This window comes from Acanthamoeba castellanii (genome assembly GCF_000313135.1).
Source record: "Acanthamoeba castellanii str. Neff unplaced genomic scaffold scf7180000084594, whole genome shotgun sequence".
Classification (NCBI taxonomy): domain Eukaryota; phylum Discosea; order Longamoebia; family Acanthamoebidae; genus Acanthamoeba; species Acanthamoeba castellanii.
In genome coordinates this window covers 493,808-515,343 of record NW_004457584.1, presented here as the reverse complement: position 1 = coordinate 515,343, position 21,536 = coordinate 493,808, and the positions used below count along the sequence as shown (strand labels likewise).

At 57.1% G+C, this 21,536-nt stretch overlaps 7 protein-coding genes across 7 annotated transcripts; 5 read left to right on the top strand and 2 right to left on the bottom strand.

Moving 5' to 3' along the window:
• Positions 1 to 35: 35 nt before the first annotated feature.
• Positions 36 to 3,812, top strand: ACA1_054500 (glycosyl hydrolase family 65 central catalytic domain containing protein; the record flags this gene model as incomplete). Its single annotated transcript, XM_004344057.1, is given in 16 exon segments — positions 36 to 218; positions 406 to 466; positions 546 to 656; positions 766 to 835; positions 963 to 993; positions 1,009 to 1,268; positions 1,381 to 1,477; positions 1,582 to 1,745; positions 1,850 to 2,030; positions 2,122 to 2,215; positions 2,305 to 2,432; positions 2,534 to 2,665; positions 2,762 to 2,887; positions 3,025 to 3,215; positions 3,335 to 3,524; positions 3,621 to 3,812. 16 exon segments carry the CDS (start codon positions 36 to 38, stop codon positions 3,810 to 3,812), a joined length of 2,211 nt encoding a protein of 736 aa, XP_004344107.1.
• Positions 3,813 to 3,930: 118 nt separating this feature from the next.
• ACA1_054490 (phytol kinase 2, putative) lies at positions 3,931 to 5,065 on the top strand (the record flags this gene model as incomplete). The annotated part of the gene is made up of 5 exons (XM_004344056.1): positions 3,931 to 4,073; positions 4,205 to 4,307; positions 4,393 to 4,477; positions 4,587 to 4,673; positions 4,767 to 5,065. The coding sequence occupies 5 exons, from the start codon at positions 3,931 to 3,933 to the stop codon at positions 5,063 to 5,065; spliced, it is 717 nt and encodes a 238-aa protein (XP_004344106.1).
• Positions 5,066 to 5,124: 59 nt separating this feature from the next.
• Positions 5,125 to 6,771, bottom strand: ACA1_054480 (Ribosephosphate pyrophosphokinase 3, mitochondrial, putative; the record flags this gene model as incomplete). The annotated part of the gene is made up of 8 exons (XM_004344055.1): positions 5,125 to 5,267; positions 5,364 to 5,474; positions 5,547 to 5,727; positions 5,811 to 5,898; positions 5,978 to 6,089; positions 6,160 to 6,183; positions 6,364 to 6,535; positions 6,607 to 6,771. 8 exons carry the CDS (start codon positions 6,769 to 6,771, stop codon positions 5,125 to 5,127), a joined length of 996 nt encoding a protein of 331 aa, XP_004344105.1.
• A 535-nt stretch (positions 6,772 to 7,306) lies between these two features.
• Positions 7,307 to 12,567, top strand: ACA1_054470 (tetratricopeptide repeat domain containing protein; the record flags this gene model as incomplete). Its single annotated transcript, XM_004344054.1, has 23 exons — positions 7,307 to 7,327; positions 7,413 to 7,630; positions 7,721 to 7,767; positions 7,861 to 8,346; positions 8,422 to 8,775; positions 8,840 to 8,923; positions 9,041 to 9,127; positions 9,198 to 9,315; positions 9,411 to 9,522; positions 9,633 to 9,694; positions 9,795 to 9,835; positions 9,896 to 9,941; positions 10,042 to 10,090; positions 10,207 to 10,340; positions 10,418 to 10,505; positions 10,609 to 10,733; positions 10,888 to 11,011; positions 11,122 to 11,464; positions 11,549 to 11,664; positions 11,752 to 11,824; positions 11,950 to 12,040; positions 12,119 to 12,330; positions 12,428 to 12,567. 23 exons carry the CDS (start codon positions 7,307 to 7,309, stop codon positions 12,565 to 12,567), a joined length of 3,171 nt encoding a protein of 1,056 aa, XP_004344104.1.
• A 1,647-nt stretch (positions 12,568 to 14,214) lies between these two features.
• ACA1_054460 (cytochrome b-like heme/steroid binding domain containing protein) lies at positions 14,215 to 16,461 on the top strand (the record flags this gene model as incomplete). Its single annotated transcript, XM_004344053.1, has 8 exons — positions 14,215 to 14,655; positions 14,879 to 14,955; positions 15,062 to 15,206; positions 15,307 to 15,519; positions 15,612 to 15,770; positions 15,850 to 16,116; positions 16,138 to 16,255; positions 16,337 to 16,461. 8 exons carry the CDS (start codon positions 14,215 to 14,217, stop codon positions 16,459 to 16,461), a joined length of 1,545 nt encoding a protein of 514 aa, XP_004344103.1.
• A 539-nt stretch (positions 16,462 to 17,000) lies between these two features.
• On the bottom strand, positions 17,001 to 18,466 carry ACA1_054450 (uncharacterized protein; the record flags this gene model as incomplete). The annotated part of the gene is made up of 7 exons (XM_004344052.1): positions 17,001 to 17,045; positions 17,116 to 17,203; positions 17,286 to 17,365; positions 17,462 to 17,563; positions 17,872 to 18,052; positions 18,138 to 18,292; positions 18,386 to 18,466. 7 exons carry the CDS (start codon positions 18,464 to 18,466, stop codon positions 17,001 to 17,003), a joined length of 732 nt encoding a protein of 243 aa, XP_004344102.1.
• Positions 18,467 to 18,591: 125 nt separating this feature from the next.
• On the top strand, positions 18,592 to 21,438 carry ACA1_054440 (uncharacterized protein; the record flags this gene model as incomplete). Its single annotated transcript, XM_004344051.1, has 13 exons — positions 18,592 to 18,661; positions 18,710 to 18,775; positions 18,874 to 18,941; positions 19,069 to 19,181; positions 19,344 to 19,421; positions 19,627 to 19,792; positions 19,870 to 19,978; positions 20,079 to 20,136; positions 20,221 to 20,312; positions 20,460 to 20,630; positions 20,730 to 20,869; positions 20,941 to 21,025; positions 21,113 to 21,438. 13 exons carry the CDS (start codon positions 18,592 to 18,594, stop codon positions 21,436 to 21,438), a joined length of 1,542 nt encoding a protein of 513 aa, XP_004344101.1.
• Between the last annotated feature and the right edge of the window lie 98 nt (positions 21,439 to 21,536).

Below are 21,536 nucleotides of genomic sequence, written 5' to 3'. Positions count from 1 at the left end.
GTGTTTGTTGGGCGCTACGAAGAGAAAAGAGAAAGATGAAAGGACCAAGAAGCCAAGTAGCCTTGGCGGCGCTGCTCTTCGTGGCGGTGTCGCTCGTCGCGCTGACGAGGGCGGCCGCACCGTCGCCTCCCCTGGGTATCCCCGCAGATTGGGTCGGGCCGTGGAAGCAGGGCGACCTCCTCTTCGGCACCGACGAACCCCAGCAGACCTATCGCCAGGTACCCACCTCATCTCGCACTGCGATCTCGCGAGAAAACGAAACCATCAATCAAATCCAACACGAGGGATCCTCTTCCGCCTTTTCCACCCCAATGGTGGTTTTTTGTGTTGGTGTGGTGAAACTCCGGCCCGATTGCTGACGTGTGCCGTGTGCGGTGGCTGGGTTGCGTGTGCGCGTGTGCGTAGGCGGTGGTGGGCAACGGCTACATGGCCACTGTGGTCGGCAGCCCGGACATCTACGTCTCTGGTACCTCTACTTTCTCTACTATTGCCATGGCATTGTTTGGTCTCACCGCAAAAGCTTGTGTGGCTCGTTGGCGCCCCAGGTGTTTTCAACGGCGAGGAGTCGCTTTCGAAGCGAGCCCGCCTTCCGGCCACCAACGCCATCACCGTCACCAACGCCCTGCACACCGGTTCCGCACTCAACATTCGAGAGGGTACCCGCGCATTTGCACTTTGCCTGTGACCAACGCGATCAATGACTAACCCACACACACGCACGCACACACGCACACACACCACACACACACACACACACAACCGCAGGCGTCTTTTACAGGAGGTCTTACTTCAAGCCGTGCATCGCTTGCGCCGAGGCCGATATCGAACAGCGCTGGTACCACTCACACCGCACACCACACATCGCACACGCCGCGCGCGACACACACTCGCACGCACCGCATCGCACGACGCACACCGCACACCGCACACGCCGCGCACGACTCACTTCTCCTCCCCGCCAGGTATGCGCACCGTTTCTATCCGTCGCTGCTCGTGCACGAGATCCAGGTGCGCACGACGGTGAGCCCCACCAACGAGTCGATCACGCTCACGCTGGCTAACAACAACGGCACGGCCACGACCGACCTCGACCTGAGCCCGTACGGCGCGCCGCCGGGCCTCGCGGTCATCGCCGGCCCCACGCGCCTGCTCGAGACGCCCAAGCAGCAGCCGACCTTCGTCGCCGTCGCCACCAACAACGTGCCCGACAGCATCACCGTCAACGCCACCGGCAGCTCCACCACCTTCTACTTCATCACCGCCATCAGGTTAGACTATTTTGATTTATTTACATTCTTTATTTATTTTTACTTGAATTATATTTATTTTTCTTTTAGATTCTTTTTCTTTTTCTTGCTGACGTGGCAAAATGTGTCACAGGACCAACCACGACAGCGAGTACCCGATCGACGCCGCGCTCACCGATTTGCAGAACGCGCAGTTCATGCAGGGCTCCCTCCGGAAGCACCATATCGAGGTAACGCCCCGCTTCACTCGATCTTCACTCAGTTGCAGTTGGACCAACCCGTGTTGTCGCGTGTGTCGTGTCGTGTCGTGTCGTGTGTGTCGTGTCGTGAACAGGAATGGGAAAAGATTTGGGAGGCCGGTATTGAGGTGGGCGCTCGATTCGAGCTCGGCCAGGCCGTCAACTCGTCGATCTACTACCTCCTCAGCTCCATCCGCGCGGGCGACTACGAGACCAACTCCAGCCGCTTCGGCTCCGCTTTCCGCGTCAAGTCCTACAGGTAGACCGCACACGCACACCCACGCGCACCACCGTACCACCGCACACGCACCACCGCACACACTGCAAACGTAGTTAATTCTTCGCGGTGGCGGTGTGTGTCAGTGTGTCGCCCGGGTCGTTGGCCACCACGGGCTACAGCGGCCACTCGTTCTGGGACGGCGAGACGTGGATGTACCCCACGATGGCCCTCTTCTACCCCGAGGTGGCCCGCAACCTCCTCCAGTACCGTTCCGACCGCATCCCCGAAGCCTCGGCCAACGCCGCCCTCAACGGATTCAAGGTGGTGCACCTTTACCACCTTATTTATTTATTTCTATTTATTTATTCATTTTAACAAATATACACATTATATTAATTTTTCTATTTTTTTGCAGGGCCTCAAGTTCCCGTGGGAGAGCGGCTACACCGGCTCCGAGGTGTGCCCCTGGCCGCCGGGTCTGTTCGAGCACCACCTCATGGGCGACATCGGTACGCCAAGCACACGCTCGGAGTGACGTTTGTGGTGCGAGCGTTTCATTGTGGACTGACCTGTATTGTCGTGTGTGCCGCGTGTGCAGCGCTGGCGGTCCAGCAGTACTGGCGCCTCACGCGGGACAAGCAGTGGCTGAAGGAGGAGGGCATCAACCTCGCCGTGGGCATCGCCGCCTTCTGGATCTCGCACGTCGAGTGGAACTCCACCACCCAGGTTCGCCCATTGCCCTCCATCCGCGTGTGCGTTGTGCGTGTGCGTGTGCGGTCCGTAGAGGGTTGACCCTAACCCCTGCCGCTCAAATGGTGGCCACACAGAAATATTCCATCAATCATGTGCTCGGCCCGGACGAGTACGCCACGGGACCCGACAACAAGGGCATCAACGACAACGCCTACACCAACACCATCGCCCGCATCAGCATCGAGTTCGCCGCCGAGGCCATGCAGGTACATTCCTTGCATTCTTTTACTATTGTCTTGTACCCACACTATATATCGAATATATGTCTATCTATATATTCTAAAAAACGTGTAAATGAACAGATATTGGGCCTTAAGGTGGACCCGGTCTGGCTCAACATCTCGAGCAACATCTACGTGCCCTTCAACGCCACCGGCAACTTCCACCCCGAGTACGTGGGCTACGAGTACGGCCAGGTCGTCAAGCAGGTACTTACTTCCCTTCAATTTTATAAAATAGACTTATTTATCTTTCTTTTTTTTTAAAAAAAGAATTATAATAAAATAATATTGGTATTTTTATGTAAGAAAATTTAAATAACTTGTGAGTAATGTGTGGAATGCAGGCCGACACGATCTTGATGGGCTATCCGGCGCTCGACCAGCTGCCGGAGCAGGTGCGAAGGAACGACCTGGAGTACTACGAGGAGGTGACCGACATCAACGGCCCGGCCATGTCCTGGGGCATGTTCGCCATCGGCTGGCTCGAGGTCGGCGAGTACCAGCTCGCCGCCAAGTACTTCAACCAGAGCTACCAGTACGGCGACCCCTTCGCCTATCTCGATCATGATTCCTTTCTCATCGTGGCACACAACACGACACGCGCGACACACGACACGACACACGCACAACACGACTCGCACGACATACGCGCAGGCTCAACTTGAACTTGCCGTTCAACGCCTGGCAGGAGACGGTCAACGGAGGCTGCCCCCACTTCATCACCGGCGCGGGCGGTTTCCTGCAGGGCCTGTGGGCCGGCTTCGGCGGCGTACGCATCCTCAACGACCGCGTCGTGTTCAAGCCCGTCCTCCCCGAGCACACCACCTACCTCAAGTACCGCCAGGTGCGCCGCCTCCTTAAGCCACACCAGCACCACCTTAATGTTCGCCGACCTCCTTAATGATGCCCTAACAACAACAACAACAACAACAACAACCAGTTCCACTACCTGGGCAGCCAGATCGACATTGCGTTCGATGACAAGCAGATCACGTTCGGCCTCACCAGCCAGGGTGCGCAGGCGCTGGCCGTCACGTCGAGCAAGGGCGACAAGCAGATCCTCGGCGCCAAGTCCCCCGTCATTCTGCCCACCGCCTCCGCGCCCTTCTACCTCTCGGCCTACCCGCAGTAGTGCACACCCCACGCTTTCTTTGTTTTATTTGTTTTATTTGAAATATAGCTTTTCCCACTCTCAATTGGAAGGAAAACGCGAATGAAAAGATTTTCTTTGTTAATTTTACTTTTAAGAGATGGTTGCGCACCTGCTGGTGCCCACGTCGGGCACGACGGTGGTGGCCCTTTTGTGGCTCAAGGCCATGGAAACGCTTCGCGACCGGGGCGTCCTCTCGGCCAATGCGTGCCGCAAATGGATTCACGTCGGCACCGGGCCACTGTACACTGCCTCCCCGCCTTTCCGACGATTTATTTATCTATTTATTTAACTTATGTTCCCTCTATGACTTTGTTTTGATTTTCTCAATATTTATTTATTTGTTTGTTTTATTCATTTCTTCATTTGTTCAGATTTATCCTGTGCTGGTTGGCGTTCCCGCAAGACGCTCAGGCGCGGTACTGGGCCGCGGTGGTGCCCGGCCTCATCACCCTCCGCTTCGCCCTCCTCGGCTTGGTACTTGCACACCGCACGCAGCGCACAACACGCAACACGCGCCCTGCTAAGCACGTTCCCTCGTGTGGTGCGTGCGTGCTGGCAGGGAGTGCTCAAGGACGAGAAGACGGTCAGATCGCTGTCGCGAACGGGCGATCGCACCGAACTACTCAAGGGTCCCTTGATCTACGGTACTGCGCCGAGACCGGTGGCCCACGCGAGGCTTCTGAACCACAAACTTAACGATACGTGCGTGTCGTGCGTGTGTCGTGTTGTGTCGTGTCGTGTCGTGTCGTGTAGGAATCATATTTGTGGTCTGTACGTGCGTGTACTGGCGAGACTCCTCCGTCGGCATCTCCATCCTCCTCATCCTATGCGCCGGCGATGGTACCGCTTCTCTTGCCTAACCGGCGCGTGCAACCGTCTTGCTCACAGCACGACACGCACCGCACACAACCTACGATACACACGCACACACAGGGTTTGCTGATCTGGCCGGACGCAAGTACGGTGGTGCGGCGCGACTGCCGCACAACCGGTCGAAGTCGTGGGCCGGCTCGTGCGCCTTCTTCGTCGCGTCGCTGGCCTTCCAGTGCGCCTACGCCCACCTGTTCCACGCCCAGGGCTGGCTGCGCGTCGGCCTGGCCCAGAGCCTGCCCACCATCGTCGCCGTGACGCTCGTGTCGACGGTGGTCGAGTCCCTCCCGGTCAGCGACTGGGACAACCTCACGGTGTCCCTCGCCGCCTGGGGCTGCCACAAACTCCTGGGCAGCGTGTAGTAAGACCAGCCAAACCTGAGTTGCATTGCAACGACGAACCAGTGCGTGTGTGTTGTGGATCAGGCGATCTCGCGGAGGAAGGCGGAGATGGGCTCGGCCAGCGGCAGCACGGCGAAGGGTTTGGTGTCCTGCAGCGTCGCGGCGACGGAGGGGCACGAGTCGGTGATGTAGAAGTTTTTGAAGGGCTTCTCGTCGGTCGGGTCTGTGTTTTGATGCGAGTTGCTCAACGTTAGTTTAGTAGGACAGTAGAGAAACAAAGAACGAAGAGCGAAGAGCGAAGAAGAGAGGAGAAACAAACCAGTGAAGCGCTTCCAGCTGTCGCCAGGGAAGATGGCGTGAGTCACATAGGCCGACACGTCCTTGGCGCCCTGCTTGATCAGTGCGTTCTTGCACTCAATGAGTGTTCCGCCTGACACGCGACACGCACCCAACGTTGAAGTCAATGTTGTGCTGTCTCAGCAGGTGTTGCAAGTCGCAGTACCGGTCTGCACGAGGTCGTCGATGATGAACACGTGGCGGCCAGCGGCGTCGCCTTCCTTGACGGTGACGATCCGTTTGTTGCCCTCCCCTCTCACCTTGGAGCAGAGGATGGTGTCGAACTCGTGGAATTGACCGCCGAATCGTTTGATCGCTCCCTCGTCCGGGAATGCAATCGCCACGTTCTGGAGCACGCGTGGGTTACTCCAATGGCCATCACACACACGCACACGCACACGCGCACGAGATGTGGCATGAGACATGGTACCTCGTCTCGGTGGGCAGTCTTGATCTTGTCGATGATCAGCGGGATGGCTGTTTCGAACATGGGGATGATGTTGTCCCCAAAGTAGAAGCTGTGATTCACGGTAAGTCGGAGAGGGCAACGGTCAGTGCATTGGACACGGCCTACGCGGTGATGAAGGCTAACGGTACCGTTCCCCGAGGGCGTGAATGTCGTAGATCAACACCTTGGCGGGACCCTCTCCAAGCGGTGGGATGGACGACAACAGCCGGGCGAGCGACATGGCCGTGGCGATCTGTCCCTCTGCAAGACCCACATAAAGTTGAACAACCGTAAGCAACCGCGTGTGGGTGGTGCGCGAATGTGTGTATACCTTCGTCAACTCTCTCCATGGTGCCTGTGGGGAAGTAGGGAAGCACAACGACCAACGATCGGGCACAGTAGCGTGGCAGGTGGAAGAGCACTAGGGTAGTAGTGGAAAGTCACCACAAACCAAAGCAGCAGCAAACAATACTGCGTGTGTGAGCCACCCAAGACCTATGCAGGTGAGCGCCTGCAGGTGCCGAGCTCAGGGTACCTGACAGCTGGGCGAACATGCTCTCGGGATGGAAGAAGGAGGCGAAGAAGACGAGATGCTTCCCGCGCACGGTCTGATGGGGCTTGTCGATGAACAGGTTGGGAAACGAGTCTGGGAATCGGCCCCACTTGATGTCTCCCCTCCTGGCCACCACCAGCGGCCCTTCCTCGTTCTGTTTGTGTAATACGTATCTTTACATCTTTCCACGTTGCAGAGATGCACACATAGGCCATGCATACGTACATCGTCGGCGAGGTCGAGGGCCTGGCGCACGCCGTCGGCCATGGACTGCATCTCTGGGTAGGCAAAGATCCACAGGTCCTGGCCGTGCGGCTTCGACGATGGCGACGATGACACGTGGCGGTGGGTTCTCGGCTCCGCGCGAGTGTGGTGTTTGTGTGGGTCCATCTCCTTGCTCGAGTAGCAGTAGGATCTAGCACTGTCCAATTGATGGTCCACCTGTGGTGCTGGCGAGATTCGGTGGAGTGGGTGGAGAGGGCGAAGTAGGCCGGTGGCTGAAGCGGGTCGAGTCGTCAAGGCTCGAGGAGCTGTAGGAGGAGCGGCGCGAGCGGTGCAGACGCGAGATTGAAGTAAAAATCGTGTGCGGGTAGCGGCTCTAATCTTCGTATCGAAAAGGAAAAGGTGAAGCAATCAAGCAGTGTGTCCAGTAGGTGTGGCGATCGTCGGTGAGGCCTGAAAGCACTACCTCGCGAGGCAGCACCATGGTGCTGTGGTCTGTTCGCTTTCGTCGTCTTGGCGTCGGAATACCTGCGAATATTGCCGAAAAAATATTCGTCTTGTTTTATTTCCTTTTCTTTTATTTTGTAATTTATTGGATTTGCAAAGATGAAGCATTTCTGGAGCCGCCTCGGGGGCGGCCCCAAAGTCTCATCAACAACACGAGAAGGCGAAGACCACGTGGACCCATTGATTGGCGCCCATCATGCTTCCCAGCCAGCCACAAGTGTACCGCTTTTTTATTTATTATTTTATGGCCTATTTATTGTACATTTTATAAAATAATTAAATAAATAACCACAACATTGCAGGCACAGCAGCAGCAAGAGGGGCAGAGGCGCTTCCCGCAGGCGGCCAGGCTGGAAGCCCTCCGTGAGCGGGTGCTGACCCTGGACGCGGCCTCGCTGCCGCGACCCAACCTCTCGCTGTCGGCCATCACCACGCCCACCAACTCCGAAGAAGAGCTGTCTGAGCGCAGCGAACGCGCGCAGAGCAAGGCGGACACAGCCACCAGCGTGGACTATGCGGAGTACAACAGCCGACACGACACCACCAAAGACACAGGCAACCTTCTAAGAGTGATTGCGTGTGTGGTGTGTGGTGTGTGTGTCGTGTGCAGGTGTGATGGAGCGTATGCCGGCGAGGGATCTGACAGCTTTTACCAAGGTGCCCGCGTGTGTCGAATTACCGCCTGCGCAGTCACGACTAACCTCTTTTTGGTGCGTGTGCGTGTGTGCGTGTGTGCGTGCGGTGGTTTAGACACGGACGACACGGGTGGGTATGTGTCGTCGGCCTACGAGGACGTCGAGGGAGCGCCACCACCTCCGCAGACAGACGCGAAGCCGCCGCCGCCGCCAGTGCCTCAGCAGGGCCAAGAGGACGACAACAACTACCTCGTCACCTTCACCGCGGACTCTACCCACGTCAGCAAAGTCGACACCAGATCCGATGACATCTATATGTACCACGACGTGGAGCACGACGGCGACGAGACAAGCCAATTCCACATCGACGACGACGGCGGAAGCGGCCGTGACAGTGGTGAAAACGGCAGGGAGAAGAAAGCGCAGGAAACGAACGACGTGATGCAGAAGAATGAGAATGCGAGTTCGATCATCAGCGACGAGGACGTTGCGCGTGCGCTGGTGTACAGCGTAAACACCGACCCTGGGTCCACTACCACCCACACCATCACCACCACCAGCAGGGAGGGCGAGAATGAAGACGAAGACGAAGACGAAGACGGTATGCAAACCTTATGTGGCATTCCTGGAATTCCTCATATTGATGAGGGTAGTGGGCGCGGTCGACGTTGAACAGGGGCTCCTGGATCGCCGGCGTCGGCATACTGGGCGGAGTCGACGCGCGGCTGGACCGAGCGGTTTCGAGAGGCCACCGAGACGCTGCGCATGATGAGCTCCAACGCGCCCTTCGCGCAGCGCGTTGCGGCCACCAACAGACTGACCCAACTCTCTCGGTACATCATCCATTCGCACTGGTATCCGACAGTCGCGCTGCTGATGTGGCAAGCCACACGCCATCACACCACCCTCAGAGATTTCCTGCTGTCGGCGCGCACGTACGGGAAGATCATCATCTCGGAGGCGTTCATGCCCGCACACCTCAAGACCATCCAACCCGTCGCCATCGGCGGCATTGCGGGCGGAACCAAATGTACGTCGCCGCACACCGCACACGCACACGCCCGTGCACACGCTCATTGTGACGCGACACACAGATCTGGTGCGGGACATCTTGTTCAAGTTCAGCATGGACTCGCGAGGCCTGTACCAGAGCGATGACGCGGCTGCCAAGCTCGCCGGTACTCGCTGCTCAGTCACCTCCTCGTTCGGTGCAGATGATTCTAATCCTTGCGTGACATCACAACACGCGCAACACGCGCACGACACGCACGACACGACATGCGACACGCATGCAGGGCACGAGCTGAAGGGGGTGATGGCCTACTACAACTGCCACATCCCCAGCCTGCACACGCCCATGACTGCAGTGATCGATTTTCGAGGTATGTTCCCCCTTTTCTTTTTTCCTTTTTTCTTTCCCATTTTCTAATGTTCGTGTGGTACGCCGTCCAGGGTTTCGACTGTTGGCTGTTTCGCTGCTGCCCATCAGCCCCGGCACCCTCTGCTACGGTTCGCCCAACGCCGGCCACACAGTAGTCAACACCAACCCCGTCCTTGATGCCAAGATGAGGTGCCTTCCCTGAACCATGCGTTTGTGTCGTGCGTTGCGTTGCGTACGACGTTCGTGTGCGTGCAGCTCAACGTTGCGTTGGTGCGTGGCTGCAGGGAAGCGGCACAGAAGCTGAACATCAAGGAGCACATGGTGTATCCGCACCCCCTATCCGGCATTCCGCCCCAGCGACTCGCCACCGCCGCCGACGTCGAGGGCCACCACATCGTAGGCCCCGCTCCCTCCTCGCCGCCCCCGTTGCGTGGCATGGTCATTCACCCGTGTATGCGCGCGCGTATGCGTGTGTGCGTGTGCGTGTGCGTGTGTGCGACTACAAGAATGGCCAATTCTACCTGGTGGACCTGTCGCGAGTCTTCCCGCCCGAGGCCCCCGATGCGAGGTGCGCCCCCCCGGATCTCGCGCTCGACTTCCGGACCTTAAAAAAAGGTGTAGCTCCGATCGCGCCTCACTCTTCATTGCTCCCCATCGACCAATTGCAGCAGCGCGCGAATGGGCCACCTCTATCGCCTCCTCCGGCCAGGTACTCTCTCCCCCCCGCCACCAGCGCGCAAGGCGAACTGACGCCTGCCTCGAATTCCAGAGCTGGTGAAGCGTTTCCCGACCCCGCTTTGCAGCGACGCGTTCAGGTGCGTCTTTTCATTCTAGGGCGCAAGGCGCTGGTTGGGTGGGTGGGTGGTGCTTAGCCGCCCGATCGGGCGCACGTGACTCACTGTACCTCCTGTCCAGTGGCTTCGTGTCGGCCTCCAAGCAGGACCTCGCAGAACACAACAAAGAGGTGCGACACGACACGACACACATCACATGACACACACACACCACACGACACACGACACGCACAAACGACATGAATCGCACGCGCTGACGCGTGCGTGCGTGGATTTAAACGGATAGGTGCGAGCGGCGACGGATTACTTGCACCTGGAGGTGATCCCCAAGTTCGCCCGCAAGCTCACAGCCCGGGTGGCCTACGAATGGACCACCTTCGCCCGTAAATCGTACACCTTCCCGCAACGCGAGACCAAAACGTGCAACGCACACCGCACACGCACACGCACACACGTCACAAGTGGTACCAAACGACCAATTGTCGATGGATGCACAGGGAGCACAACGCGGATCAGGAAAAGGAGAAGCCCAGTCGCACCGTGTTCTTGGCCATGTTCCCGCTCAAGCAACTCCTCCACGCAAAGGTGCGCGTGCGTGTCATGCGCGTGCGGTGGTGTTTGTGCGTGTGCGGTGGTGTTCGTGCGGGCTGATTGGGAGGGAGTTGCTGCGTCTCGGGCTGCTCGACAGGGAATCAATTTGAGGAATTTGGGTCGCGTGCGGCACATGGTGGGCCAGCTCGTGCCGCCCAACACCCCGGGCCTCACCGACACCCGTCAGCTGCTCTTCCTCGAGATGTGCGCCCGCACGATACGGTACAATAACGCAACGCGCCTTCGTGCCTTTGTGCGTGCGGTGCGTCCGACTTGACACGCACACGCACACGCACACGCACACGCACACGCACACGCACACGCACACGCACACGCACACGCACACGCACACGACACGACACGACACATGGTACAGGAAGATCGTGTTCGCGAAGCTGAGGCAGCGGATGAAGAAGCTGCGCGTGCCGCTCGAGGAGCCCTATCGCGAGGTCTACCTGTACTACCTCAACAAGCTCTTCGTGCCCCTGGCCGACCGAGACGTACGCAACACAACACACGTCGACTTCACCGCGCTAAGCTCAGCGTCGTGTGTGCGGTGGCGTGTGTCGTGCGTGTGCGTGTGCGTGTGCGTGTGCGTGTGCGGTCCCAGATTCGATATTTTAATGGGCCGCTCAAGAGCGCGATTATGAAGAAGTTCGGACCCGACGCGCTCGACGCCCACGAGAAGCGCGACGACTTCAACCTGCTGGGCCTCCTCGTGCCTCAGCGCACCGCGAGAGAGAGGCTCGAAGGCCTCGGCGAGAAGAAGGGAAACACGAAGGCCAAGCACGCGAAGCGCTCCGGCAGCACCGGAGAAAAGAAGACACAGAAATCGGCGGCGATGGCGGCGGTGCCGTCGGGCGACGAGGCGCACCTGGCGGACGGGCGGCCGCTGCTTCTGCTTCGGCTGCTTGCTCTCCTGCAAGTCAAGCTCACCAAAGACACCGTTGAGAGTACGCTGCATAACGAGACACACACCGACACACACACCGACACACACGCAACTGAAAACGTGAGTGTGGCAGATTTTTTGACAGAGGTGAGCGAGAAGGAATTCGCCTTGACGCGGTTCGACAGCATTGATCTGGCCGCCATTCACGAGCGGGTCAAGCACTTGGGCATCATTGGCCACTCACGCGGCTACATCTATAAGGTAACGCTCACACGAAACGCGACACAGCGCCACGCCACCACACGCGACACTATAGTCAGAGTGTCTGACTGATGGTTGGCGACGCAGATGAAGGCACTGCAGCGGAGAGACAACAAGAGATGCAAAAAGCTCCTTCACAAAGCGCTCAAATGTTTTGAAGGTGTTGTTGCCACGCCATCTGATACATGAAACCTTGCACGACGTGCGCGCTCACGCAGGCTTTCCTGTTCGTTGTTGTTGTTGTTGTTGTTGTTGTTGTTGTTGTTGTGCGTGCGCGCTCCACAGAGGTGCTCGAATCCAACCCGGCCAACAAAATCACTCTACGCAATGCGGGACAGATCTGCATGCACCTGGACATGATTGACCAAGACGGCCAGTACGTGCTTGCATCACGACACATGACACGCAACGCGACACGCAACACGGCACACACTCAAGGTTGTCTTAAACGCAGCAGTGCAACGGCCTGGGGATCGGTGCCCAAGAGTAAGCCACATTCGGCTGACTTGGAGCGCCCGTTGATGCGGCGAGCGCGGGACTACTTTGCGCAGTCGGTGCGGGCCGACCCGCAGGACACCTACTCCCTCTACCAGTACGCCTGTTTCCTCAAGCGCTGCGGCGACCAAGCCAAGGCGGTCGACTACCTCCTACGGGCAGTAGAAGCCGGTGCGCAATCGAGTCTTTACTTGTGTGTGTGTGTGTGTGTGTTGTGTGTTGTGTGTTGTGTTGTATGTTGTGTGTGTGGCTGACCACACGCCATCAGATCCCACGCATATGGCGGCAATGAGTGAGGTCTACCGATACCTCAAGGACAACGGCTACTACCGTGATGCCGAGGTGGTGCTGGAACTGAGTGAGACTGTTGACAAAGTGGTGATGGCAGCCCAAAGTACAGCCAAGTAAGCTTTCATCATGTAAGCGGGCAAAAGGAAGTTCACGATTGGTGCAGCAGAGTGACCCGGAAGGTGCCACCTTCGCTTCTTAGGGCACCCACCACAAAGCGATTAAATTTTTGATTCGGGTTGTGAAAAAGAATTCCGGCTGCCCGGACTCGAACCAGGAACCGATAGATGACTACCGAGGTGAGCATCAAGACTACAGTCTACCGCGCTACCAATTGCGCCACAGCCGGTTTTGCTGGTGAGCACACTCACCCTGCCTTCACAGCTCAGACTGAGCTGAACAAGAAGGAACAGTCCCTGGTTCAGACTCCAGCTAAGTGGAACACTGAGCATGTCATCTGGGTGCATGCTGGAGTGGATCTGTGGTGTTGTCAGGTGGCCTCATGTTTGTAAACAAAGGCCCCTTCAACATACATTTGGTGGCATGATTGTTTTTGTGTGAGGGTGGTGGGCACATGGGTGGGGATGTGGGTCCATATTGAATTGGGATTGGAAGTACATGAAGGTGTATCCATCTGAAAGGAGTAAGGTAGGAAGGAATAAGGAAAAACTAAATAAAGAATTAGGGACTGAAAGTCCAACAGTGGCCACAAAAAGACACTCAAAAAAACAAAAAAGGACAAATGCAAAAGCAACCAGGCCCACATGTGGGCAAAAAGGGGCTGGTTATCACGCTCGGCGAGACTCGAACTCGCAATCTTCTGATCCGGAGTCAGACGCCTTTCCATTAGGCCACGAGCGTATTGTTGCTCAGTTTCCTGTGCGCCAGGCAAAAAATTTAGTGAAAATGTCATGGGACCTGTGAATTTACCACAAAATAAAAAATTGAGGTAAGATTTCTACTGAGAGTATTCTTCTTTTTCTACACTTATTATTATTTCTTTTATCCAAGTTCCCACCTCAGTTTTTGTCTTCTTTTGCCTGATATTGGCTTTTTGTGTTACATTTTTGTTGCAAAGGTTTAACAAAGCCACCACAGGGTGTGTTTTTTTCTGATCATGCAGCACTCAAGAGGCACCCTCCACCTCTGGCAGGTGGGTTGCATACCATAACTTGCACCCTTGTACCTCACATTTCATACAGCTGCATGTTCAATCACTCAATACCAACTGTGAGTACAAACAAGCTCATAAAAGTTGAAAACAAAGTTGAACAACGATGACTGCAATGGGGTTCTGCGGAATAACTCCACAACCAAGATTCCAAGTTAGGGCGTACATTCTCACTTCTCGCTGGCGAAGTTTGATGACGTCAGCGCGTTCGTTACCAGGGCGGGGTTCGAACTGCGGATCCTGCCGACAGCCACGGCAAGAAAGTGCGGAAGCGCGAGCCTTCTCTTTGTGCTCTCGCTTTGCCACACACGCATCACACAAACAGCGACACCACCCCACAGTGATTTGACCATCTGTCCCTGTGTCGAATCACCTTAGATCTACACACGCCGTTCTCGTTGTACGTAGATCTCGCTCCTCATCGCACTCAATTGACACTTCGGAGTGAAAAGATTTGATTCTCAGATATGATCTTTGATGGGAACCTGATGACGTTACTTTATCCTTCCTTCCTCTAATCTACTTTTACCTCCTACGTTTTCTTGTACAGCACTTCTTTCAAGATTTCGACCGCTACGCGCCCAGCATCGGCCAAGATGGTCCTCACAACCCCGGCCCTCAACCTGAAGAAGGAACGAACGTCGTTCACCCAGGAGGAGCTTTCCAAGCTCTGGGTCCTTCACGGCCAGGTGTACGATTTCACCGACTTTGTCAAGTACCACCCGGCCGGCAGCAGGGCCATCCTGCTCGGCCGTGGCCGTGATTGTACCGTGCTCTTCGAGTCCTACCACACAGTCCTGCCTTCCGATGCTCTTCTCGAGAAGTACCGCGTCTCTGCTCCCAACGTATGTACTACACTCAGTCTTCCCCTCCCCAATTCATCTTTTGCACAAGATTACTTTCGAATCTCAGGGGACGTTGGATTACACAAGCGTTCTCTCCAACTCCTCTCGTTTTGCGTAATACTCGAGGCCCACACATCTTACTATTTTGTTTCCACGTGGCCACGTATAATCAAGAAATTTTGCCCTTGGTCAGTTTGGTTTGTTTGCTTTGCCACTTTCCGGTTAATTTCGTGCCACTACCAACACGCGCCCATTATCCCCTTAATTCCGGAAGTGGACGCGAACCACCTCGCCGGTGTCCGGTTGTCTTCTTCGTCGCGGTTGCGTGTGGCTTACTCTCCGCCACTTTGCACTCAGTTTGCGCCTCGCTTACTCACCACCTTGCGTCGCATGGGCGCGTTTCTCCTCTGTGCAGGCCAAGCTCGAGGAGAGCCGGTCAGCCAAGCTGTTCTCGTTCGAGGAGGGTGGCTTCTACCGAACCCTCAAGCAGCGGTTCGCACAACCTTCAAAGCTGCTCTCGTGCTATCGTGAGTGTCAAGTGCTCACCTCTCTCCCTCGCTCCCCAATGCGTGTCTCGTTGTTGGCTGGCTGGCTACAGAACGCGCGAGTACTTCAAGACCAACAACCTGAGCACCAAGGCCACCACGATGGAGGTCATCTACTTCGTGGCCACCATCCTCAGCATCTACTTCTGCACGTGGGCCGCCTTCGTGCAGGGTTCCCTCATCGCCGCTGTCCTTCACGTACGTATCTCGAGGGATTACGCTTCTCCCATTCTGCAGTCCTGTTTCTTCAAACTCCACTCCGAGCGCTCACTCTGGGCCGACACACCACACACCACAGGGAGTGGGCCGTGCGATCTGTATCATACAACCGACTCATGCGACTTCGCACTACGCCATGTTCCGCTCAGTGTGGCTCAACCAGTGGGCCTACAGGATCTCCATGGCCGTCAGCGGATCGTCGCCGGCCCAGTGGACCACCAAGCACATCATCAACCATCACGTCGAGACCAACCTGTGCCCCACCGATGACGACACCATGTACCCCATCAAGGTAGCTATTCAGCTATTACCATCTACTCTCTCTCTCTCTCGATGATGATGATGATGATCTCTTACCTCCGTCTTCGCGTGTCATGTGTGCAGCGCATCCTGCACGAGTTCCCTCGTCTGTTCTTCCACAAGTACCAGCACATCTACATCTGGCTGGTGTACCCCTACACCACCATCTTGTGGCACTTCTCCAACCTGGCCAAGCTCGCCCTCGGCGCCGCTCGCGGTCAGATGTACGAGGGTATCGCCAAGGTAACGCTTACTCCATTTTCTTCGCTCGTTCTTCTTCATTCTTCGTTCTTCATTCTCATTCGTTCTTTCATTGTCGTAGGTGAGCCAAGAGACCTCGGGTGACTGGGTGGAGACGGCCATGACGCTGTTCTTCTTCACGTTCTTCCGTCTGCTGCTGCCCTTCCTGTGCCTGCCCTTCACCACGGCCGCCGCGGTGTTCCTGCTCTCCGAGTGGACCTGCTCGACCTGGTTCGCGCTGCAGTTCGCCGTGAGCCACGAGGTCGACGAGTGCGTCGAGCACGAGAAGTCGGTCCTCGACACCCTCAAGGCCAACGAGGCCAAGGGCATCGTCAACCAGGGCGGCCTCGTCGACTGGGGCGCGCACCAGGTTCGGGCCTCGCACAACTACTCTGCCGACTCCCTGCTGTCGCTCCACTTCAGCGGTGGCCTCAACCTTCAGATCGAGCACCACCTCTTCCCCTCCGTCCACTACACTCACTACCCTGGTACGCTTTTGTGCGTCGTGTGCGGCGTTGCGTTGTCGTTGTGCTGATCGAGTGTGGGTGTTTCTCGCGGCATGAATGCAGCCCTGTCCAAGATTGTGCAGCAGACGTGCAAGGAGTTCAACTTGCCCTACACTCTGTCGCCGTCGATGATGGGTGCCGTGACCAAGCACTACCACCAGCTCAAGAAGATGGGTGCTGAGAACTAACCCAGTCGCGGGGAGGAGACCATCTTTCCACCTTCTTGGCCCCACCGCCGCACCTGTGGCAAGCGCGGACTTTGGCTTCGCTTTCGACATCAACTCTTCCACGCGACGTTTCAGCGGCCGACGCTGGCGCTTCTTCTCCTTTTCCCTATGCGCGAAGGTCAAGCCCGCACTTCCACACGCGTGCTCCCTTTTTGTCCTACTGTCCCACCAGAGAGTAAATGCGTTCACACCACTTGGCATAAGTCCAGCACACGCACACGCACACGCACACGCAAGAGAATCATGTATGTACGGGCGGGTGATTGCGATGGCGGTGCAAAACAGTTTGTGTATTGGGGAAAGGGGCGACAAGGCCCAAATGGGCAGGGTGAACAGCAAAACCGGCTGTGGCGCAATTGGTAGCGCGGTAGACTGTAGTCTTGATGCTCACCTCGGTAGTCATCTATCGGTTCCTGGTTCGAGTCCGGGCAGCCGGAATTCTTTTTCCCCCCACCAACACCGTTTTTGTTTAGCAGTACGGAGGACCATGCATTGTAACTTCATGGGAGCATGTACACCACCTTGTTCCTTCCCGCCATCTCCAGCTGCGGATGGAAGAGAACGTGGTGTCAGTCAGAATTAAAGGAATCATGAACCTCCGCGGCAGCGACGTACGTAGTCCACCTTGATGCGCGCGTCCTTCTCCATCAAGTAGCGAATGAACTCCTCGGGCACAACAACGCGCCGTCCGTCCTTTAGTCGCCTGCATTTGCGTACATCAAGCATGCTCACGAGTCAGGACAGCTGTTCAAGCAAGAAGTGGCCATGTTTGTTGTGCGACGCACCGGTCGGGGAACTGGGAGGGGAAGACACAACAAGGCACCACCGCGAAGCATTTGTTGTGGGCCAGGGCAAAGTCCACGATCTGTCATAGCACACACACACGCACACACACACACACATGGTGAAGAGGGCACTTCAGCTTAAAGAAGACGTTCATCATCGAGGAAGTAGACTGTACCGGCTCGGTGGCCTGGTCCGAGTGGAGACCCACCACGGCGGAGCAATCACGTAGGATGGTGCGGGCCGTCTCCGCCTCCAATCGCTCTACGCGCAGGTTGAGCTGGGATGTAGTAGAAGAAGAGGAAGCCTCGGAAGGCGCTGTTTGATGATCGTCGCCTTCTTCTTCTTCGTCTCGCCTTGTTGCTCGCGCTGTACCGTCAGCCTCTGCGTGTCGTGGGCTGACTTCTTCGCTGTCGGTCTCGCTCCACAACTTGGGCTCGAACCAGGCGCATACCTGGCGAAAGGCCGGCTTCTTCTGTTTCTTCAACAACCTGACGTTGTTGTTTGATTGCATGTTGTTGTGGTTAACACGCACACGCACACGCACACGCACACGGCACACACGGCACACACGGCACACATGGACACGGACTTGACTTGCTTGCGGTGTAGCTTGGCGGGACGAGGCTCGATGAGGGTGGTCGGGACGTCGTGGCCGGCGCACTGCAGCTGGAACGAGAGGTAGCCCTTGCCCCCCGCCACGTCCACCACTCCGCTCCCCTGGCGCAGCCGCTCCGCTCCAAACGTCTTCACCAGCCACTCGCCGAACCTACAGAGGAGGAAGAAAAGATGAAGAAGAAGAAGATGATGACGACGATGACGATGATAAGCTGCAGACGAGCATGAGCGCGTACACGAGCGCGCGAGTGGAGCGAGGGAGCTTGTCTTCGAACGGGTCGAGAGGGTCGTGCTGCCGCTGCTTCAGCTCCTCCTTGTGTCGCCGCAGCTCCGCCGAGTGCTGCCGCTCGGCCTCGTCGAGGAATGCATGGCGGAAGCGACAGCCGCCTCCCTTGTGATATATTTAATGTAATAAGAGAGAAATATATATATAAATAAATAAATACAAAAATAAATAAATAAATAGAGGGTGGTCAGTAAGTACCTTGCACTTGGCGTTGGCCCAAAATTTGCACAACGCGGTTGCATTCTCGCCTTCCCCTGCGGCACCGGTACTTGTCTGCATCAAGAAAGCCAAGGAAATGCGCAGAGCTGGATCTCTTCTCTATCTCCGTTGGGCCTCTTTTTTAAGTTTTTATATTTGTATTTAGGATTTAGGATTTCTTTTTTAAAAAGGAAAGGAAAAAGAGGATGGGACGAACGGTGGTGGTGGATGAGACGGGGGTCGAGGCCCACACGCAACAGCGGCTCTTTGCTGCTGGTGCGGCGCGCGAGCAGGTTGGCCTTCTTGTGGGGCAATTGCGAGCAGATCCCGAAGATTGCTTCGTAATTGGGCTCATTCCCACCCCGCTCCCTGAAGTGGAACCCACCGCTGGTAACGCTCCCCTTCAATCCTCCTCGTTAATTCATTTTTATTAATAATATTAATATTTAGTTGATGATTATTTTAATCAATCTCGTGGGCAACGACAGGCAAGAAGAAGAAGCTCTCGCCCGTTGATGTGCTCGACGCTGAGTGGATGAGCGAGCACGCACACCAGGTACACACACGCACCACCGCACACTCATCGCCGCACACGCACACGCACACGCACACGCACACGCACACGCACACGCACCACCGCACACGCACGCACGCACGCACGCGTACAAACGGTTGGGTTGCAGGTGAATAGGATGCTGCCGGGCGGGCTGGCGATCGTGGGCGCCTACCTCTTCGCCGGCGCCGATGCGTCGGCCGCCCTGCTGCCCAAAATGCATCTTCTGCTCCACAGCATCAGGTGCCGTCTCTCCGTCACCACTCGTCTTCATCTGCATCAAATCCTCATCGCGCATCGTGTGGCACGACACGACACGACACGACACGACACGACACGACACGACACGACACGACACGACACACAACACACAACACACAACACGACACACGCGCATGGAACCAGGGAGGCGGCCGGGTATCGGGGCAAGCAGGGCGGGCCGTCGGAGCTCCTTCTCCTCCAGATCGCGTCTGACACCAAGAAGTACGTACCTAGCGCACTCCTCACGACCACCGCGTGTGTCATCAGCGAGGTCCAAACGGAATGTGCGTCATTGTGTTGTGTTGTCTGTCGTATCGTGTCGTGTCGTTGGTCGTGTCGTGTCGTGTCGTGTCGTTGGTCGTGTCGTGTCGTTGGTCGTGTCGTGTCGTTGGTCGTGTCGTGTCGTGTCGTGTGCGTGTCGTGTCAGGTACACGGCCAAGAGCATCGACATAACGAACAAGAAGGGCGACACCAAGCCCGTAGATTTGGTGTTCCAGAGCATCGCATCCTCGTTCCAATGCTTCACGTGTTCGGTCGATGTCTCCCTGGCCATCACGCTCTCCCCTGGACAGAGCCCGCGCGAGCAAATTGAGGTCCGTGCTGCGTTGTGTGTCGTGTGTCGTGTGTGCGTTGGTCAATCGCGCGACTGATGCGAATCGTGTACATGCAGGCTGCGCTCGAGCGAGAGGCAGAGGCGCTGCGCAAGGGCGTGGTGCTTGTCAACCGAACTGTAGTGGACGAAGATGCCCCCATCTGCGGCAACAAAAAGTCTGGCGGAAGTACGTCGACGTTCTTCGTTCTTCTTCTCTCTTTCCCTCACGGTGATCACGGCGCGTTCATCTCCGAGGGAGGATGACTGACTTAAAGCTGGTTTGGCAGAGGGCGATGCGAAGGGCAAGAAGAAGGCGAAGCCAGGCAACCTCCCTGCCTACGCTGTGTACGATACGCGCACGCACCACCGCACACGCACCACCGCACACGCGCGCTAACAACGAACTTGATCGGCCTTCGTGCACCGCAGGCACGCCGTTGACATCTTCACCGAGGGCCTCCCCTCCTCACTCACCGGAGCAAGTCCCTCCAAGGACGCCCTAGGCACCTTTACCTTCAGCGGTGCGACACCACCGCACACACGCAACGCACCGCACGGCAACGCACACAATCGCACACGCACACGCACACGCACTCAGTCGCACACACCGCGCACGCATGAACCGATCATTCACCGCATTCGCGTTCCACCCCCCCCCCTTCCTCAAGGTTCGATCCTCGGGCGTGCCTACTGCCACCCCAAGAACAGCTACGGGGCGGCGATCGCCGCGCTGAAGGCCGACATCGGCAAATCGCTGGCCGCGCGATTCGATTTCCTCTGCGAGGAGCTCGAACGACGCGAGTCCGACCTCAAGGAGCGCAAGAAGAAAGCCTCGTCTGGTATGCGCGTGTGCGGTGCGTGCGGTCGTGAGGAAGAAGTGCGTGCGGTGTGTGTGTGTGTGTGTTGTGTGTGTGTGTCTGACGTACGAGACACGCCAGATGAGCTGTTCAATCCGTTCGGGGAGAGCAAGCAGGGCCCCAAGTTCGAGCAGCGGTGGGGTCTTCCCCAGCGCGTCTTCTTCCCGTTCGTCAAGCCCCTCCTCGTCGCCGACTACCTCATGCCCTTCGAGACCGTGCGGGTGCGCTCCACCCCCACCTACCAGCGTGTGTGTCGTGTCGTGCTGTGCGCTTACGCGCGCGCGCGCGGCAGGAGGACTGCTGCGAGCGGGCCAAGGCGCTGCTTGACCTGCAGCCGAGCGAGCAGGACTTTGTCACACCCGAACGCTTCGCCTCAGGTACAACTTTCACTAAAAGGGCTCCCCTCTCTCTTCTTTTGTGGACTAACCGCCCAATCGATCGCGGGGGTGGTCTGGCTGCCGCAGATGACCTGGAGGCCGAGCTGTCGTCGACCACCACGCCGACCAGGGGAGCGGCGGCCAAGAAAGCGAAGACGACACAGGAAACGAAGACGAAGGCGAAGGCGAAGAAGCCGACGGAGGAGACAGAGGACGACGAGGAGGAAGCGGAGGAGGACATCAAGGGCGCTCTTTCGCCGAGACTGCTGGCGCACGCCGAACCCGAGCCTGGCGGCGGCACCGTGGCCAGGAGGGAGGAGCGCAGCAGCAGCAGCAGCGCAGTGGTTATCGGTCTGGCGCTGGCCGCCCTGATCGCCCTGCTGGCCATCGCCTCCCTCGGTGTCCTCGGTTGAGTTTCTTCCTACCAAACACACAACAGCGCGTCGTTCAGTCTGACGCATGCATGAGACGACCATCCGTTGCGCAACAGCAAGGGAAGCAAGGGAGGACT